The sequence below is a fragment of the Polypterus senegalus genome, chromosome 13 (assembly GCF_016835505.1).
Source record: "Polypterus senegalus isolate Bchr_013 chromosome 13, ASM1683550v1, whole genome shotgun sequence".
NCBI lineage: Eukaryota > Metazoa > Chordata > Cladistia > Polypteriformes > Polypteridae > Polypterus > Polypterus senegalus.
In genome coordinates, this window is record NC_053166.1 from 71513425 (window position 1) to 71531340 (window position 17916).

Consider the following 17916-nt stretch of genomic DNA (forward strand, 5'->3'; position numbering starts at 1 on the left):
TGCTGTCATGCTGCTCCACCCTTAACTGCATTTTTTCATTGTATGCCTCTTGTTGTTGGAAGGCCTTTCAAAATATTTAGGACCAATCAAAGTGCCTATTAACATTTCTATTTTTGTGAATGCAGCTGTTGCACCACTAATCTCTTGCAGTGTTGCAACTTCCAAGTGTCATTTATGTACTTAAAATGACTGTAACTTGTTAATGAAGGAAGTGCAAATTTTTTCCTTTTTTTTTTTTTTTTTATAAATACTTGTTTGAGAAGTTTGTACAGTTTTCTTTTTTACATGTGCACTCATGCTTTCTCTACTACTTTTGTCAACTTGTTTTTTTTAGTTAGTTCCTTCTAATTCATACCAAGTTAAATCTCCTTGCTTCCATTCTCTGTTCTTTTCTGGGGGTCCTCTCTTCCATTACTAGTTTATTTATTTTAATTATTATAATTCTAGACTATAATTGACATCTACTTTATGCCTTCCAGTTTTTTTCTTCACAATAATAAACAGGTGGATGTCAATTTTTAATACTGAATTTTGAGTTTTTTTATTACCTGTAAGCCATAATCAGCAAAATGAAAAGAAATACACACTTGAAATATACCACTCTGTGTATAATGAATCTATATAATATAAGTTTCACTTTTTGAACTGAATTACTGAAATAAATTAACTTTTCGATGATATTCTAATTTATTGAGATGCAGCTATAAGCAATAGCATAGGGATTCCTTACAGGTTGCGATTAACTGTCAGAAATTTAGATATTCTTAACAAAGTGCAGTGTATGGGCAGCATGGTGGTCCATACCTCAAACCTACATAAGTTGCTCTGTGATGTAATCTTAAATGTCTTATCCCATTCGTAGCGCCAAATGTCTTCTCTGTAGTTCCATCACAGCTGGCATTTTCCCAGCACATGTTTCAGTTAGCATATCTTGCATCTTCTCACGTTTGAACAGACTTCCACACAGCAGACATATTGTAGCTGCTGAGGGTTTAGTGGGATTTTTCTGTCCTTTAATGTTTGTCTCTCAAAGATAAAGGAGATTTTTAACATTCCTGTTACATGCCCTACCAGCTCACACACTTGACCGAATTGCTGCTGGTGGTTGCATTATTTTGTAACCTGCTTTACTCACATAAAGGAAAGCCAAGAAGTGCAGTGCACATGAGCGCAGCTTACTTTTTATCTTCATCATAACACCGACTAATGATGGGATCTGATGATTATACATAATGAGCAAAAACTGTCCATTTCCAATCCACTGCCAAAAATACCAGTGAATCACTAAACTGGTGGGCATTCTTTTACATCTAGGGACCAAAATGCAGTTTCAGATTGCCTAAACTGTTGTTGTTGAGACCTGGTTCATTGAATTATATAACCTCAAATATTATATGTAAAAACAGGTAATGTCATGGATGCAAGAAAGTGAATTCTTGCCATTCTTTAATTGGTGCTGCAGATAACAGATGCACTAACTCAGAGATGTTTTAGGCTATGTTGGCAGATATTTCTTCTAAAATAATATAAGTTTTAACATCGTGTACATGGACAGTTCACGTGCCCAGAGGTATCATACAAAATGAAAAGAAAAATGTAATTTCTGCAGCTACTTCTGTTGTAAATATTTTTTCATCCATTGTTGCACGTTTTAGATACAAGCTGTGTTTTTAATCCAGTATAGTTTTGTGAACAGAAAAAAATTATAATATTACAGTCAAGGTAGATTTACTATTGTCACAGCATATACCCCAACTGCAACACTAAAAAATAAGCTCACAATGCAGCAATAAAAAATACTTTTGATAAAAATCCTACAGATGACATTTGAGCCAAGAACACAAAAAGCAGCCTTCTTTCCATAACATTATTTGTATCAAAGAAACCCATTCAAGAGAATAAATCACCCACCTTCTTTATGTTCTATTACATCAAGGAGGCTGTAAAAATAAGGGATCAATGAACAAAAGGAATAACACTAGTGAAATAAACAGAAAATAGTGCCTGCTGCCTACCTGCACAAGTCTGGAATCTTGTCTCACTGGTGATGTGGCTTGCATACCTGCATACGCATACTGACAGACTGAGGAGATCGTTCCTCCCCCACACTATGCATCTCTTCGATTCCACCCGGGGGGGTGAGGGGTTAAACGTTAAAATTATTCAAAGTTATTGTCTGTTTTTTTACATGCATTTTTAGTACTCTTTAATATTTTTTTTTTGTATCAGTATACTGCTGCTGGATTATGTGAATTTCCCCCTTGGGATTAATAAAGTGTCTGTCTGTCTGTCCATCCTATCTATCTATCTGTAAAGTACACAAAACCCTTAATTTTGCACTTCTAGTTGTTTCCTCTCTCAGCCCTGTGCTGTCTGCATTTAAAATCCATGTCCTTCCACTCCTTCTACTCTGTGTACCCTCACCAAGAGGACCGGAAGGAAAATAAGGCAGGGTAAAAACATCAGTTTCCTTCTGTCCTATTTAAAAGTAAAAAAGTCATTTTGGTAATCTGCAGATGCACAAAAGAACCTGTAGTTTCCTTACGAAGCCAAATGAATAGTGTTGTGAGCTAACCAGCTTCTGATCAAATTGAGCTGTGTTTATTTTTTTCTTCAGATGTTTTAATCTCATGATAATAATTTTCAGTTGTGCTGGGTTTACTTTCCAATCAGTGTGAATCAAAAAAATAAAAGCTTGTAACCAAATTTCACTAGGCTAATGTAGTTTATGGGCACTAAATCTAGTTTATGCAAATCTATGAAATCAAGTTATATGGAGCAAAAAGCCTTAAGGAATATGTTTGGTAATTTTGAAGTCCGTTATTTTTTCACAGTTTGGACTCCGGCATACATTCATTTTACCTGAAACAGTAATCAAAGCACTTTGAGTCCGAGTCTGACCTATTAAGCAGAATGCCATTAAAACATGATCCCTGTGGACACTAATACGCTTGTTAGCCATTCCCATACAATGTTTTGTATTGCTTTTGCCACCATTTTTCTGCAAGTGACTTGATGCCTACCATAGTGTTAGCCAATCAAACTGGAGAGCAGTAAACCCACATGGAGCAGGTGTTTGTGGCATCTTTTTGAATCTCCAAATTCACTGAGCATCCTTTGCTACACATACAGCGTAAGCGGCATTGTTTTCCCAGACTGCTTCAAATTACAGGCATATTACTACTGGATTATATTGACTGATTACGTCTGCATGTAACCAATATTGACTACACCCTTGATATGATTGAAGAATCTCCACGTGATCTTTTCATCAGTGGTTTGAATCTTGAATTTCTTTCTTGTCGGAAAATCACCATGTTTCAGTTGTTTGAAGTATTGGCTGAACCTTGAGCAATATTGATGTATCAAAGTTTCATTCCCAGTTGCAAAACTCTTCTAAAATTATTCCCAGTAGAAATTTATTAGCTCTACAATCTTCTGACAACACTGGATGTGGTGATGCTTCACATCATGAGTCCATATTCTGAATATGCTACATGCTCTGACTTGCTCATGTCTAATTATTCATAAGAAATGGATTTAGCAGACACATAACTAACCCCTGCACTGTCTGCTATCCCACACACCACCACCACTCTTTAGTTAGCTCACAGTGGAAGGATTTTCATCTGTTGTCAACTTCAAGACACATCTTTATATTAAAGAATTCTCATGACTGTAGCTTACTAAGAGGACTAGTCTGGAACACGCTGGCTAGACAAGTTCCAAAGGCACGTTCTTGTCTGGCATTAGAAATTCAGTGATTGCAAAGTATACAATTTTGAGGTTCTCTGCAACCATGTTGATTTTGATCTAAACCAGTTTAATAAAGAAATACACTTTAATAACCCAAGAAAAAGTTTATACAATGGGAACTTACAAAATCAGCACTTTTTCAGGGTCATGTTCAAAACATTTTGCTCACATGTAAGTGTTAAATCCTCACATTTAATTCCTAAAACAACTAATACAAAAATCATTAAATCCATGTTATTCATTCTTAATCTTAAAAATGTTAATAGTGCAAAAAATATATTAAGTATGAATGTTAATTAGGAGCAGGAATAAAGTTACTTTTTAAGAAACGGTATATACTTGGCATATTAGGAAGTCTTGATACAGACCGCCAAAACCATTATATTTATGCAGGGTATCAAGTAAGTAATTTTGTTAATTTTTGCTTTTTCCACATTAAGGTTATGTTAATAATTTAAGCCTTTTTCAAATTAAGAGAATTTTCCAGCAAATTTCAGTTGTGCAGTTTTTCATTTACATAATCTTAATGAGTCGGAGGCAGTTGGTTATACACGCTCCTGTAAACCATTTGTGTAATGTGACATGCTCAGCGACTCACTTCAGCTAACATGTGACTTTCTCCAATAAAACAGGTTTTAATTTCATCTGTAGTTGTAGAGGCAGGTTGTGTGTACAGAGTGGCCGACAACCAATGAATGCTCATACAAGTGAGGAACATAGGTATTTGAACAACCTGCGATTTTGCAAGTTCTCCCACTTAGAAAACATGGAGGGGTCTGAAATTTTCACTGTAGGTCAGGAAATCAGGAAATCACATTGTATGATTTGTATAGAATTTATTTGTATTGCACTGCTGCACATAAGTATTTGAACACCTGAGAAAATCAGTGTTAATATTTGGTACAGAAGCCTTTGTTTGCAATTACAGAGGTCAAACGTTTCCCGTAGTTCTTGACCAGGTTTGCACACACTGCAACAGGGATTTTGGTCCACTCCTCCACACAGATCTCCTCTAGATCTGTCAGGTTCCGGGGCTGGCGCTGAGCAACACTGAGTTTCAGCTCCCTCCAAAGATTTTCGATTGGATTTAGGTCTGGAGACTGGCTTGATATGCTTCTTACGGAGCCACTCCTTGATTATCTTGGCTGTGTGCTTCGGGTCATTGTCATGTTGGAAGACCAAACACGGCGAGTGAAGTTTAGACCAAAAAGTTCTATTTTGGTCTCATCTGACCACATGACTTTCTCCCATGCCTCCTCTGGATCATCCAGATGGTCATTGGCAAACTTTAGACGGGCCTGGACATGTGATGACTTGAGCAGGGGAACCTTCCGTGCAATGCATGATTTGAAACCATGATGGCATAGTGACCTTTGAAACTGTGGTCCCAGCTCTCTTCATGTCATTGACCAGCTCCTCCCGTGTAGTTCTGGGCTGATTCCTCACCTTTCTTATCATCTGTGATACCCCACAAGGTGAGATCTTGCATGGACCCCCAGTCTGAGGGAGACTGACAGTCGTCTTTAGCCTCTTCCATTTTCTGACAATTGCTCCAACAGTTGATCTATTTTCACCAAGCTGCTTGGCAATTGCCCCGTAGCCCTTTCCAGCCTTGTGGAGGTCCACAATTTTGTTTCTGGTGTCTTTTGACAGCTCTGTGGTCTTGCCCATGGTAGTAGTTGGAGTCTGACTGACTGTGGGGTGAACAGGTGTCTTTAAAGAGCTCAGACAGGTGCTACTAATTAAGATTACTAAGTGGAGTAGAGGTGGACTTCTTAAAAACAGAGTAACAGGTCTTTGAGAGCCAGAATTCTTGCTGATTGCCAGGTGTTCAAATATTTATGTGCAGCAGTGCAATACAAATAAATTCTGTATAAATCATACAATGTGATTTCCTGAACTTTTTTTTAACATTCCGTCTCTCACAGTGGGAATGCACGTACAATGTGAATTTCAGACCCCTCCATGATTTCTAAGTGGGAGAACTTGCAAAATCGCAGGGTGTTCAAATACTTATGTTCCTCACTATATGGAAGTATAACACGTAATATATAGGAACACATGTTTTGAACCTCAAGGCTCATCTTTTTGATGTCTCATGTTTTATGTGCTAAACAGGAGTGGAAAAAAGAAAAAAGGCAGAGACTGCTGCCAAACTCAACGTGCCTGTTAACTTGTTAACCCTTTGCACAACGCTGAGGTAGTATGCTATTGGCTGTCACAAAAAGGGACAAGCACCAGGTCAGCACGTGATTGCTGAATGTTACATGGCAAGCAATTTTTAGTCACGTAACTTGACATGGCCCAGAGCTCAGATTAGTAACTACAGTCAGCAAGTCTGATGTGCTCCATGACTAGAAGCCGTGCAATGTGACATCGGATTTAGTTGGCATGTTTATTTGTTTATTTTTTTTTAAATTTTGATACCTGTAGTGATTATGCTGTCTTTTTACCCTCCTAATCTTCAGGTGTCTGCAGCAGGTTAACCTTGACAAGCATATAAAATTGCTTGACTGCCCAGGCATTGTTATGGCAACTTCCACAACAGATGCTGCTATGATTTTACGGAACTGTGTTAAGATTGAGCAACTTTTGGACCCAGTACCTGCAGTAGAAGCCATCTTAAAACGATGCAACCACCAGCAGGTATATGTACTGCGTGCTTTACAGCTTACTACACTTTTGTAATTCACATGGAAGCGTGCCTCTCGTGTTAGTTTCTTTGATTGTTATAAATGGAAAATATCAAAATTTTAAAGACAGTTTTCTGCATTAATATCTGCACATGCTCCTGACTTTTCTATTTTAACACAATCTTCTAACCTAGCAGAATTTACTTGGCCAGTTTGAACCTTTTTATTGCTATGAATAGAGCTGGTGATATGCCATCGTTGCTTGAAACTGTTCTTAAACTACATCTCTTGTATTGCTTATTTTTTATTTATATCAATCTTTACCTATAGTATGAATATTATTACTGTGACTACTTTCAGTGTAGAGCCTAAAAAATATTTTTCAGTATTGTATCTGCTAATTCTGCCTTTTAATTTTCTTTAATACAGATTATGCAGCATTACTGTGTGCCAGATTTCAGCACTACGTTAGAGTTCCTGGCATTACTTGCTCGTCGGCAGGGCAAGCTTAAAAAGGGTGGCCTTCCGGATCAAGATAAAGCAGCCAAAAGTGTACTAATGGACTGGACTAGGTAAGGGTGCAAAAAAAAAAAAAAAAAGAGAGAAACAATTAAATAAGGGAGGAGTTTATGACAGACCAGAGGTGGTCAAAGTCAGTCCTGGAGAGCTGCAGAGGTTTATGTTCTAACTCAGTTGCTTAATTTGAAAACAACCCTTGCCAATAATTTAATTTCATGGCTTGTTAGTGCTTTAACTCTGCCATTTCAGGTCACTTGCATATCCTAGATTTTTTTTCCTTTCTCAGGATATTATCTAAATGATTTAAAGTCTAAAACGGATGTGTAATTGTTAGTCCTTCACTTTTTCTTTTCACTTTCCTTCCAAGTATTTAATTAAAGCAAACAGTGCATGATAAATACACACAGGTGCCAATGGAAATAAGCTAAATGGAGAAATGTTGGTTTCTTTTGTTATTTGTATCTTATTGCTAATAAGGAACCATTAAAAACCAAGAATACAGCTTCTTTAAGACTAAAATAAGCAATAAGGGTTCAAAATCGTAATGAGCAAGACCAGGGTGGGCAGTGTCGGTCCTGGAGAGCCGCAGTAGCTACAGGTTTTCATTCCAACCCAATTGCTTCATGAGAAGCACATATTACTCAAGTAACACTTCTGCTTCATTTAAGTTATCTAGCTGCTATACAACTTAAATGAAGAAGAAGTGTTACTTGAGCAATGAGTGCTTCTTATGAAGAAATTGAGTTAGAATGAAAACCTATAGCCACTGTGGCCTTCCAGGAACGATTTTGCCCACCCATGTGATAGACCATGAAGATTCTAATAAACTTAAAATGAGAGACAAAAAAAGATGAAATTGTGATAGTTTTTAATGTGTACTGCACTATTCTTTTGAATGTTGTTTTTCATTCCACCCAAATTATTAATTGTTATCTGATATGTATTGATGCATGAATGCGTTATTAAATTATCGTCTTGTTTGTGCTCCTATTCTGTAATCTGAAATAAACAGTTGACTATCTTTATCAAGAAATGTATCCAAAGAACCCATTAAGACTTTCTTCAGACAAATCAGATGTGTTAATGGTGGAATGGCTGGGGGCACTTGTACATCTGGCTAGGATTCACCTCATTCACCGCCAGGCTGTCTAATGAAATAGTACAATGCAAAATTGTTTTAGTGTGCCCAGAATTTAGTCTGTTGGATTTAAAATTCCCTACTAGCAGTAGCAATCCTGCCATAATTATGTTTTTTCCTACCAGCTTTCGTTAACCTGATGACATATTTACCTCATTTTGACCGGATTGAATTTTTTCTTCAAAGTTAATCTCAGGCATCATCTTTTTTATTTACCTACAGACAAGTCAGAAAACAAAAACTATAACCTTGACACATACCAATTTTAAAATAACTCGAAGACCCAAAAATGAATGTGAAAATAAATACAAATATGTTACTGTATGGTCACAGGTCTTTAGTTACTAGTTAAAGGTGGAAGATGACAAGATATGTATTTCAGTGCTGACAAGTTAATAAAACAAATGGTGAAAACACTTTTTAGGAAGCAGTAGCCGTCATGTATGTATACTCTTGAGTTGTAAGTAGAGTGAATATGAATATTTAAGGTGTAGCAGAATCTAATGTTAAGATATTTTTTATTTAATACTAGTAGACTAGTAGGCTGTTTTGCTTAACATTTTAAATTTGTGGTCATTAAACTTTTGATAGTTGCCATAATGAGTATGACCTGCAGGGACATTTCAATGACAACCGTTAAACCATTGTAATCTTTATAATCTCTGTCATTCTCGTTGGTTGTGTTTTTCACATATTATTTGCACAACACTGCTGTCTGTTGCTCAGACATTTGTAAAAAGGAGCTACTGAACATTTTCTGGTGGTGCATCTCCCTTTTACCTGTGTATTTTCCAATTTAAAATATTGTTTTTTATGTGCTTGGCAATACAATCTCAGACAAGCATTCTTTGAGGATAACATCTGCGACTACGTGGAATTGATTGCATGTAAACAAACATTACCCTTTGTTTATAAGATATTTTATGTGTCCTTTTTCATACAATATACTGACTGAATGCTGGCAGAATTTACAAACAATAACTATGGACTGAGAGCACCATGTAAGTCCACAGGAGGAAAGGCAGCAGTTTCTAAGGATAGTGTGGCTTTCTTAGCTCAGCATGTTACTACTACTACTCCTTCATGAGAATATGCAGAGTAAAAATAATAATGATGATGATGATGAGCTAATTGATCAAAGGTATCATTTAAAAGCTGTTCTGTTCTAGATTTTGCTTTTAATTTGTAGTTTCTTAGTGTGTTTTTTTAATATAAATGTCTGCCCATAGTACAGCAAAATCGCTTAAACAATTCCTTTGTCCATTTTTAAAACGGCTTAGACTGTGTTCACATTACAAGACTGAAGTAACTCAAACCTCATTTGTTGCCTTAATGTGACTCATATTTAATGTTTTCATGGCTGTGTGGACACACAAATCCAATCTTTGTAAATCAGGTCACTAGTACTTATGAATGTGAACAGTCAGGATAGGATAATCTGATCTGAGCAAAAACTGGAATTGAGCAATGAGGCTTTTAATGTGAACAAGACAAGCGGCTCCAGTCTGAGACATTACTAAATGAGATTAATGCTACATAACGCTTCATTAATCTCACTTAGTAATGTTTCGGACTGGAGCTGCTTGTCTTGGCCACCCTGCGCTAATCTAGGGTACGTCAGTTAATGAGCTTGTGTTGCTTCGTCTTCGTTTTTCAAGCTAGACCAGAATTAACATCTGTATTGATAATTTATTTCATGAATTAATGAAATTACATAAAATATAGAAGGATGAAATAAATCATTTGATTAAAGAAAGAATACATATGCCATCAAGAAACTGTGACAGTTTTATTTAACTAAGTCCTAAATGCAGATGGACCATCAAAGGCTAAGTTTGAAAATTCCTCATGCAAGGCTTTTTTAATCAAGAAAGTTCCAACTTTTACAAAATAGTATGTGCTGAACCTCCGTAAATTATACCTTTGAACTTGAACAACATCCATTATCAGACATAATATACTGGCAAGTTCTTGTCAGGAATGTTGCTCAGTTTTGCAAGAATTGGTGAACTTTGGATGCATTTACATTCTCTGAGTTCTCCATTGGCCCATGTAGTAAGGTGGAGAAAGGTTATTAGAATTACAAAGTCACTCTGTAAGCCTTATTTTACTGTAATAAAAATTTCGTTTAAAATGTTACAGATAAAGGGTGACATTGTGGCATTGCAACCTTACAGATCATGGAGTTCATGTTTGGATTTTAGTTAGGTGGTCATCACTTTGGGGGTTTCTTTTGAATTGCCATGTTCATAGGGATTTCTTCCAGAAGCTTAGGCTGCTCTCCAAAGTGAAATACCTGTTGGATTGTGTGTGATAGTAAATTGTCTAGTGTATTTCTACCTTAATATGTTTGCTTATAATGCCTTATTATAGAAATAAGCAAATGCATAAACTAATATTTAGACGCACTTTATAAAATCAGCCTTTATCAAACTTTCCGTCAAGGGTTTTCTTATGTGAATTTGAGAATCACCCTTAAAATGAAAAGCACCCTAAAAGCTGTATGCATATTGCTGTCAGCCCTGTTTTTCTTTTTCTTACAGCGGGAAGATCAATTACTTTACTCATCCTCCAGAGACTCATAGCCTACCCACTCATGTTAGTGCAGAAATAGTTGCAGAAATGGGCAAGGCATTTGATCTTGATGAGCTGGAGAAGAGTAACCTTGATGCACTTGCAGGTAAGTAAACAGGCAAATTAAGTCACTTTTATTTTTATTAATACAGCTCACTTCACAGAGCACTACCATTTTGGGTCATGATACCAACATTTTTGTATTTTAAAACAATACTATTGAAATATCCTTGATGCCTGTTTGATAACATAACAAAAAACGAAATCCAATTGAATGGCTTTGTTATTCAAATTAATATTTTCCCTTTATCTATAATTGAATATAAATTATATAAATACTAATAATAAATGCAGAAGTACAATACTAGAATATCAATCAATTAGTTACCCAACTATCATTTAAGTAAAGTGGTACTGGCATTCATAAATATCAAAATACAGTTCATATACAGTTGAATTTGAATGTGTGATGGCCATGGAGGTTTCTCCAGTGTAAAAATGTTGCTGGTTGGAGTGTTGTAGTCTTGGGTGGTTTCACTATTGGGTTTGTAAAGAATGATATTTTCATGCACTACCTAATGTATCTTACTTTGTGCACATTTCAAATAAAAATTCCACTAAAAATAAAAATTCAAATATTATATTAATTGTACAGTTGAATTAATGAATCCCAGGATAATTTGGGATATATTCATTTAAATAGACTTTTTAAAGCTGTTTTTGTAACAACATGCTTTTAAAGTCTGTTTTGTCAGAGAATCACTCTGTTAGATTTGTAACATTTGCTGTTGTAAGATTTATATTACATCATTAGTTGGTTAAAATACTTACAATAAAATAATCTTTACTGGATGATTCAAATTGATTCAGTTTTCAAATGTCAAATACCCTGCTGCTTTAATTTTCTTTTTTTTTTTTCTTCTTTTTTTTAAATGTCATTTGTTCAAACTTTAAGGTTTGCTGTGTGAAATCAAGCTTTTGTTTTGCTGTTCTCAGGGTGTTTTATATGACTGAAAAGACTTTTTTGTTGTGCTTAGCCTGTTTAACAAATGGAGAATTTAAATATTACTTCGATCTGCAGTGCAACTGTTAGGCCGCATTATATTCGTAGGCGTTCCTTTCAAATATGACAGATGCGTTTTCACTACATTTGTCACTTTTAGACACAAATTTAATGTTTCTAGTTAGCAATGAAGTACGGTGTTTTGCTTGCCCTGCTAACTGGCATCTTTGCAGAGCTTTTGTTTTTTTCAAATCATCAAATTAATTTTATTTTGGTATTAAATAAAAAGTCAACCGTCCAGATTTTCCTCATCTTGCACCCTCATCCACGCTGGAAAAAATATTGCTCAATCTCAAGGAATTAGACTCCATCTCTACAATATATAAAATCATTTTACAATCCCTTCCTTTCAAAGATCCAAGAGGACACTGGGAAAAAGATCTCTCAGTTAATATATCAGAAAAGGAGTGGAAAGTAGCAATGCAGAGAATTCACTCGAGCTCCATATGTGCAAAGCATACAATTATACAACTCAAAATTATATATCGAGCACATCTGTCTCGACTAAAACTCTCAAAATGTTTCCAGGACATGATCCAACCTGCGAACGTTGCAACCAAGCCCCAGCCTCACTAGGTCACATGTTCTGGGCCTGCACCAAATTAACATTATTCTGGACCAAAATTTTTAATTACCTCTCAGACAGCCTTGGACTCACAATCCCTCCTAACCCATTAACAGCTGTGTTTGGGGTTCTTCCAGAGGGTCTTAAAGTGGAGAAGGACAAACAAATTGTGATTGCATTCACTACACTGTTGGCACGCAGACTTATTCTGATAAACTGGAAGAACCCAAACTCTCCTCTTTAAGTCAGTGGAAACTGATATGTTATATTATTTGAAATTGGAAAAAATCAAATACTCAGTTAGAGGATCTGTACAGACCTTTTTCAAAACATGGCAGGATCTAATCAGTAATATTTAAAAATAAGTTTATAAAGCACAGAGAATTTATTAATTTAGGTATGTTTACAAGCCTTAAATTTTACGCCGTTTGGCTTGCTCTCTCTCTCAGGGGTGGGGATCGATCTGTTCTTAACTCAATTCTTATTTTTGTAAAAACTTGATTGCTTTGTATGGATTGTAATAAAATTAATAAAAAAAAAATTCAACCAAAATGACACCTTTTAATAAATAATAATAAATAATCTTTTATTTAGAGGTGAGAGAGAGGTGAGGTTGGGAGCGTACACTGATAGGGCATTACCGCATGACAAACCACCTGGATTGCAGTGGGTGACATCTCAGCACAACACTGGAACAGCATGAGTTTTTCTTTTTTTTTTTATGGTGGCTGCAGTGCCAATCCTGCCACTGACCCCCAAGTTTTCCCTTTAAGTTTGAGAACCTGCTTGCAGGGCTGGATGCAGGTTAACGTCATACCCAGGAGGAAGCAATTGCAGGTTGAGGGCCTTGCTCAAGGGCCCAACGGGATACAGTCACAGCGCCATTTGAACCGGCAACCTTCCGATTCCTGGTGCAGATCCCTAGCCTCCGAGCCACTATTCCGCCATCTTGCCTGAAGAAGGGGCCCAAGTTGCCTCAAAAGCTTGCATATTGTAATCTTTTTAGTTAGCCAATAAAAGTCAACTTCTTATTTCATCCATAATGGTTAACACAGTACAACACCCTACTATCTTGGTATCAACAAATGGAGCAACTCAATTCATGGCTGGTGTAGTCAAGCCAAATATGTACTTTGTTTGAAACTGGCCTTGATTTTTACTTGTGCTGCCAACATGCAGTTTCCATCACACTATATAGTAATTATTGATGTGTGTGAGGTTCCCCTGTGACCCTGAACTGGATAAACCAGTTAGAAAATGAATAGACCTCTATCTCTAGACCTGCTCAATGCAATCTGAGAATGAACGTGAGACCTCCATTCCTTTATTGGGACTGTGTAGGGTGATTCATCACACCATCATTTAATCTCCTCCTTCAAATTTGTGGCAATTCAAAGTTAAATGATTACAACTTAGTTCAAATTGGTCACATCATTTTACTCAAAAGGCATGCACAAGATTGTTTCTGAACCAGCTCCATAATACGATAAAAGTGTGAGAAACAAAAGCCGGTGTGTGAGTTTTTCTTCTTCATAAGGATAAGCATTATTTCTACAATTGTTGTGCTGAAATTCTCTTGCCTCAAACAAAAATCATTTCTCGACAAAGCTTCTGTTTTCACCGTGTGTTAGTTCAATGCTGTATCATCACCACTGTGAGCCATTTGCACATGTAGTTTTTACCAATATTATTATTGCATGTTGCTTTTGGATTCATCTACCTGCAGTCACGCATGAGTGCTGTACTGAATTACTGTATTACTAATACTATAAAAATGCTTGTACAGTTATGTTTTCAGGATTTTTGGTAAGGAATTGGTACTGAAATATGGGATCTTGTGACATCCCTATTACCATAACAAGAAAGTTTACAGAGGACCGTTTAAGGGCACTAGTTATACAAAAGTTTGTTCGTTACATAATAAATTACAAGTTCAACATAGGAGTCTGCATAATTGTATAAGTCTATTGAATGAACCACTAAACTAGCCTAATTTTCAAATTGTTTTATTTTCCCATTGCTGAGAATGTCTATAATAAAATTTATTTTCTGATTATTAGAGATTCCCTCTGCACCTAGGCCAGGTGGATTTTGTATGACATCTTCTGGTCTGACAAGTGGAGGAATAAGAGAAGAATCCACTGAACAAGAGATGGATGACGAGCATCTAGATAGCAATAATTCAGTTGAGGAGCAATCTGACCTTGAGACTATGGATGAAGACAAAGATCTGGAAGTAAGAAGGATATACGCTGTTATTTTCTATTTTAATTAGCAGCATTACTTCCTTCTCTTATAATTTTTCCCTTAGTTTGGCCCAATGACTGTTGAGATTAAGGAAGGCAAGTCTAAAGTTCAAGATGCTGAGAAAACCAATGAGAGGATACCTGGTTTAATGGATATCCTGGCTACTGACCCACTGCACCAGGGACAGGCACTGCGGGCAGCCAATAAAAAAAGAAAAAAGCAACAGAAAAGAGCGGGTAAGTTGCAGAATGAATGAGAATTCTTTTGTCAAAGTCGGAGCAAAATACACCAAATGGTCTTTAGGTCGCTTTCTTGGAAAAATCCCAGTTTGAATAGAAAGTAAACATCTACATTTCTAGAGAGAGAAATGAATGCCATTTTTGTGGGAAATGTCACTTTTCATGCAAGTTTTCATAAATGTTTTTCATTATGTGAAAATATATTCTAAAAAAACGTGAATATCCAAATAGCAAACCTTGACTCCTGCAAGTGTGCTGTTTAAATTTGTGGGAAAAAGAGGGTCATATCTAATATAAGTCATACATGGGATTTATTTTCAGTTCTTGACCTAAATTAAAGACATGTTTGATTCAGTTGCACTAAGTATGGTGTTTATTTTCCGCGTGTCTCTGTTGAATTGCTTCAGACCAGTTTGATTAACTGATTTACCTCAAAGACAAACCTAGGAGTCTCTTGGCTAAAAGCCCCAATGAAGTGCTCATAATTTTCAGGTTTAAATTAAAGAGACTATGCCAACAAACTCAAGTTAGGTTTTGAGTTAAGCCCACAAAGTACAGTAAGTTATGGAAAAATTTGATCTATTTTTTTAATTATGTGTGGTGTTTTTTTAATGATAAAGAAAAAGAAAACGGTATAGTTAATTTTAATATAATCTTGGTAGGAGCAGTTTATTAGAATATTTCACACAAGATGAAAAACTTTACGGTTGCTTTCTTACTTTAAGAAATATTTGTGAATGAGAGGAAATTACAGCTTATTTTATAAACAAGCCGCAACCCTTGGTCGGTGCAAGCCAGGGGTTTTAAAATTGCCAATTGAATCCAATATGTCTTCACGCATCACCTTCAAAACCACATTATTCAACAATGTCCACGCAATGTACAGGCCAATAATCTGATGACTTTATTTATACATTAAAAATTGTTTGAAAAGTAACTTCTAACAGGGCTTTGGGTCCTCTCTGTGTGGAGTTTGCATGTTCTACATGTGCCCGTGTGGACTTCCTCTGTGTTCTCTAAAGACATGCAGGTTAGGTAGATTGTTTGATGTTCATCTGGCCTGTGTGTGTGTGTGTATGCGTATATATTCTCACCCAGCGATAGACTGGCAGCCTGTCCTGGGATTGTTCCTGCCTTAAGCCCTGTGCTTGCTGGTGTTAGCTACAGCTTCCCTATAACCCTGCTCAGGATAACGTGGAAAATGGTTGGATAGTAGTAACTTTCAACTTGTAGAGAAGGGTATTTTTGAAGTCCACTGAGGTTAACATAGGCCGGCAGTGGTTGTTTGCAATGTTTCCACAATTATAACACCAAACATAAAAGAGGTCTTATTTATTATTGCCAGCTAATTTTCACAAACATGTAGCCATTTATCACTGTGAATATGATCATAGAATATGTACATTTCAAATTTAGTAGAATGCAGTTAAAAAGAATAGTTTAATGTCCAGTTAATAGTAATCTTGTAGAATTATAATTCTGCAAGCAGGTGATGACAGTTCATATGAGCATTCTTGCGCAAATAGGTGATTAATGGTGTGGCTTTATGAGATTGACTAAAGTTTACTGTATGCTGGATGTTCGGATTTAACCTTGGCCTATGAAAGTTAGAGGCAACGATGGTAATGATCAGGGCATTTCATCTTTCTTATACTGTGAATAATTTACTTATCTATTAGTTCATAAGCATTAGCCAATATAGGACTAACCACATTGGTATTTAACATGCTCTTACATTACTTGTATAAATAGCCCTAGAAACATATTTTTTCCCCACAAGACAGTAATGCATCATGCATAAAATGTGAACTGGTCAGCAAGTGAAATCAATTACTTAGTTGCACAGAATTATTGCTTATTTGAAAAATTAGTAAGTATTGGAAACCAAAAGCTGCAATAGCAGGCAACTGCCCACTTGGAGAACCAGGCCATTAGCAGAATATTTAGCAAGGCAGAGGCCACTTGAAACACCTACCTGCATTACAGTCTACTGCAACATCTATAAATAGTAATATATATATATATATATATATATATATATATATATATATATATATATATATATATATATTATTTCCAGTTTTAATTTGAAAAAGTTCACTTTGCAAAATGCTTTTAATATATTTGTATAGGTTAACTAAGTGCCGGATATAATGCATTTTAAATGAAAGGCCAATGGTAATATAGTTTGCTGTACTATAATTTTAGCTGAACTGAAATCAATCAAGTTTAACCAATATGTCTGCTGAGTTGATACAACTTTTTAATGTATTCATTTTTTTATGTTTAGATAAAATTGCAACAAAGCTTTCAGATACCCTCACCTCTGCTATGAATTTTGGATTTTCTGGTGACTAAACGACACTCCACAGCATTTTATGGACATTCAGAGATTTGTTCGTTTATCGAAATGACAACCGAAGATAAGCAGATGGATTGAGGATTTACAGCATAGTCCTAAAGAAGATGTCGCCAGAATTTGGTCTTGATGTGCATAATGAAATGAGCAATGTAATGGCTGTTTAAACTGATACTCTGTTAAATAAATAAAGCCATTATTGTTTTTCAAGTTAATGCTTCTACAGAGAAGAGGAAATTCTGTAAGAGTTGTTTATTGAAGCCATTGATATCCAGAAATTTTCTTACAAGTTTAATGTTTTTTTTCATCATGATACTTAGGAATGTGTTGGCATTTTGCTACAGTAGGCCTATGTATTGCAAGGTCACTGATCATGCCAGGCACCTAGGAAATTCTGGGCCCCAGGCAGCTGACAGAATTCGGGCCCCTTTCGTGTTTCAAATATGTGCGTATATTTTAAAACGCCACTTATTTTCGAAAAAGGGCAGGTCCCTATCTAGCTCGGGCCCCTGACAAGTGTCATGGTTGTCCCCCAGATGCGGGCCTGCACTGATGATCCCAAGAATTATTTATCAGTTCATTATTGTCACATCTACAGAGTGCAGTAAAATTCTTATTTGTATGCATTAATCAACATGTAACACATCATCTATTTTCAGCACCATTATTAGTGAGTATAACAGCATAACTTTAAAACTTATGCCTTCCTTACCTTAAAAACCTCAGAACACAGTTTACAACACTATCTAGCATTGAGAAAAGTGCAGATTTAGATTTTGAAAATGATTACAAATAAATGTCATCAAGATAAATGTGACCACTC

General features: G+C 36.0%; 1 protein-coding gene across 1 annotated transcript in view; it reads left to right on the top strand.

Annotated features, from left to right (window-relative positions):
* gnl3l (guanine nucleotide binding protein-like 3 (nucleolar)-like) overlaps positions 1 to 17323 on the top strand; it is a 51661-nt gene extending 34338 nt beyond the window's left edge. The window contains exons 10-15 of the mRNA XM_039775059.1: positions 6225 to 6402; positions 6819 to 6961; positions 10590 to 10726; positions 14309 to 14484; positions 14560 to 14731; positions 17025 to 17323. Of these exons, the coding sequence (XP_039630993.1) occupies positions 6225 to 6402; positions 6819 to 6961; positions 10590 to 10726; positions 14309 to 14484; positions 14560 to 14731; positions 17025 to 17092 (874 nt within the window). The 3' untranslated portion in view covers positions 17093 to 17323. The remainder of the gene's footprint in view (positions 1 to 6224; positions 6403 to 6818; positions 6962 to 10589; positions 10727 to 14308; positions 14485 to 14559; positions 14732 to 17024) is intronic.
* Positions 17324 to 17916: the final 593 nt, after the last annotated feature.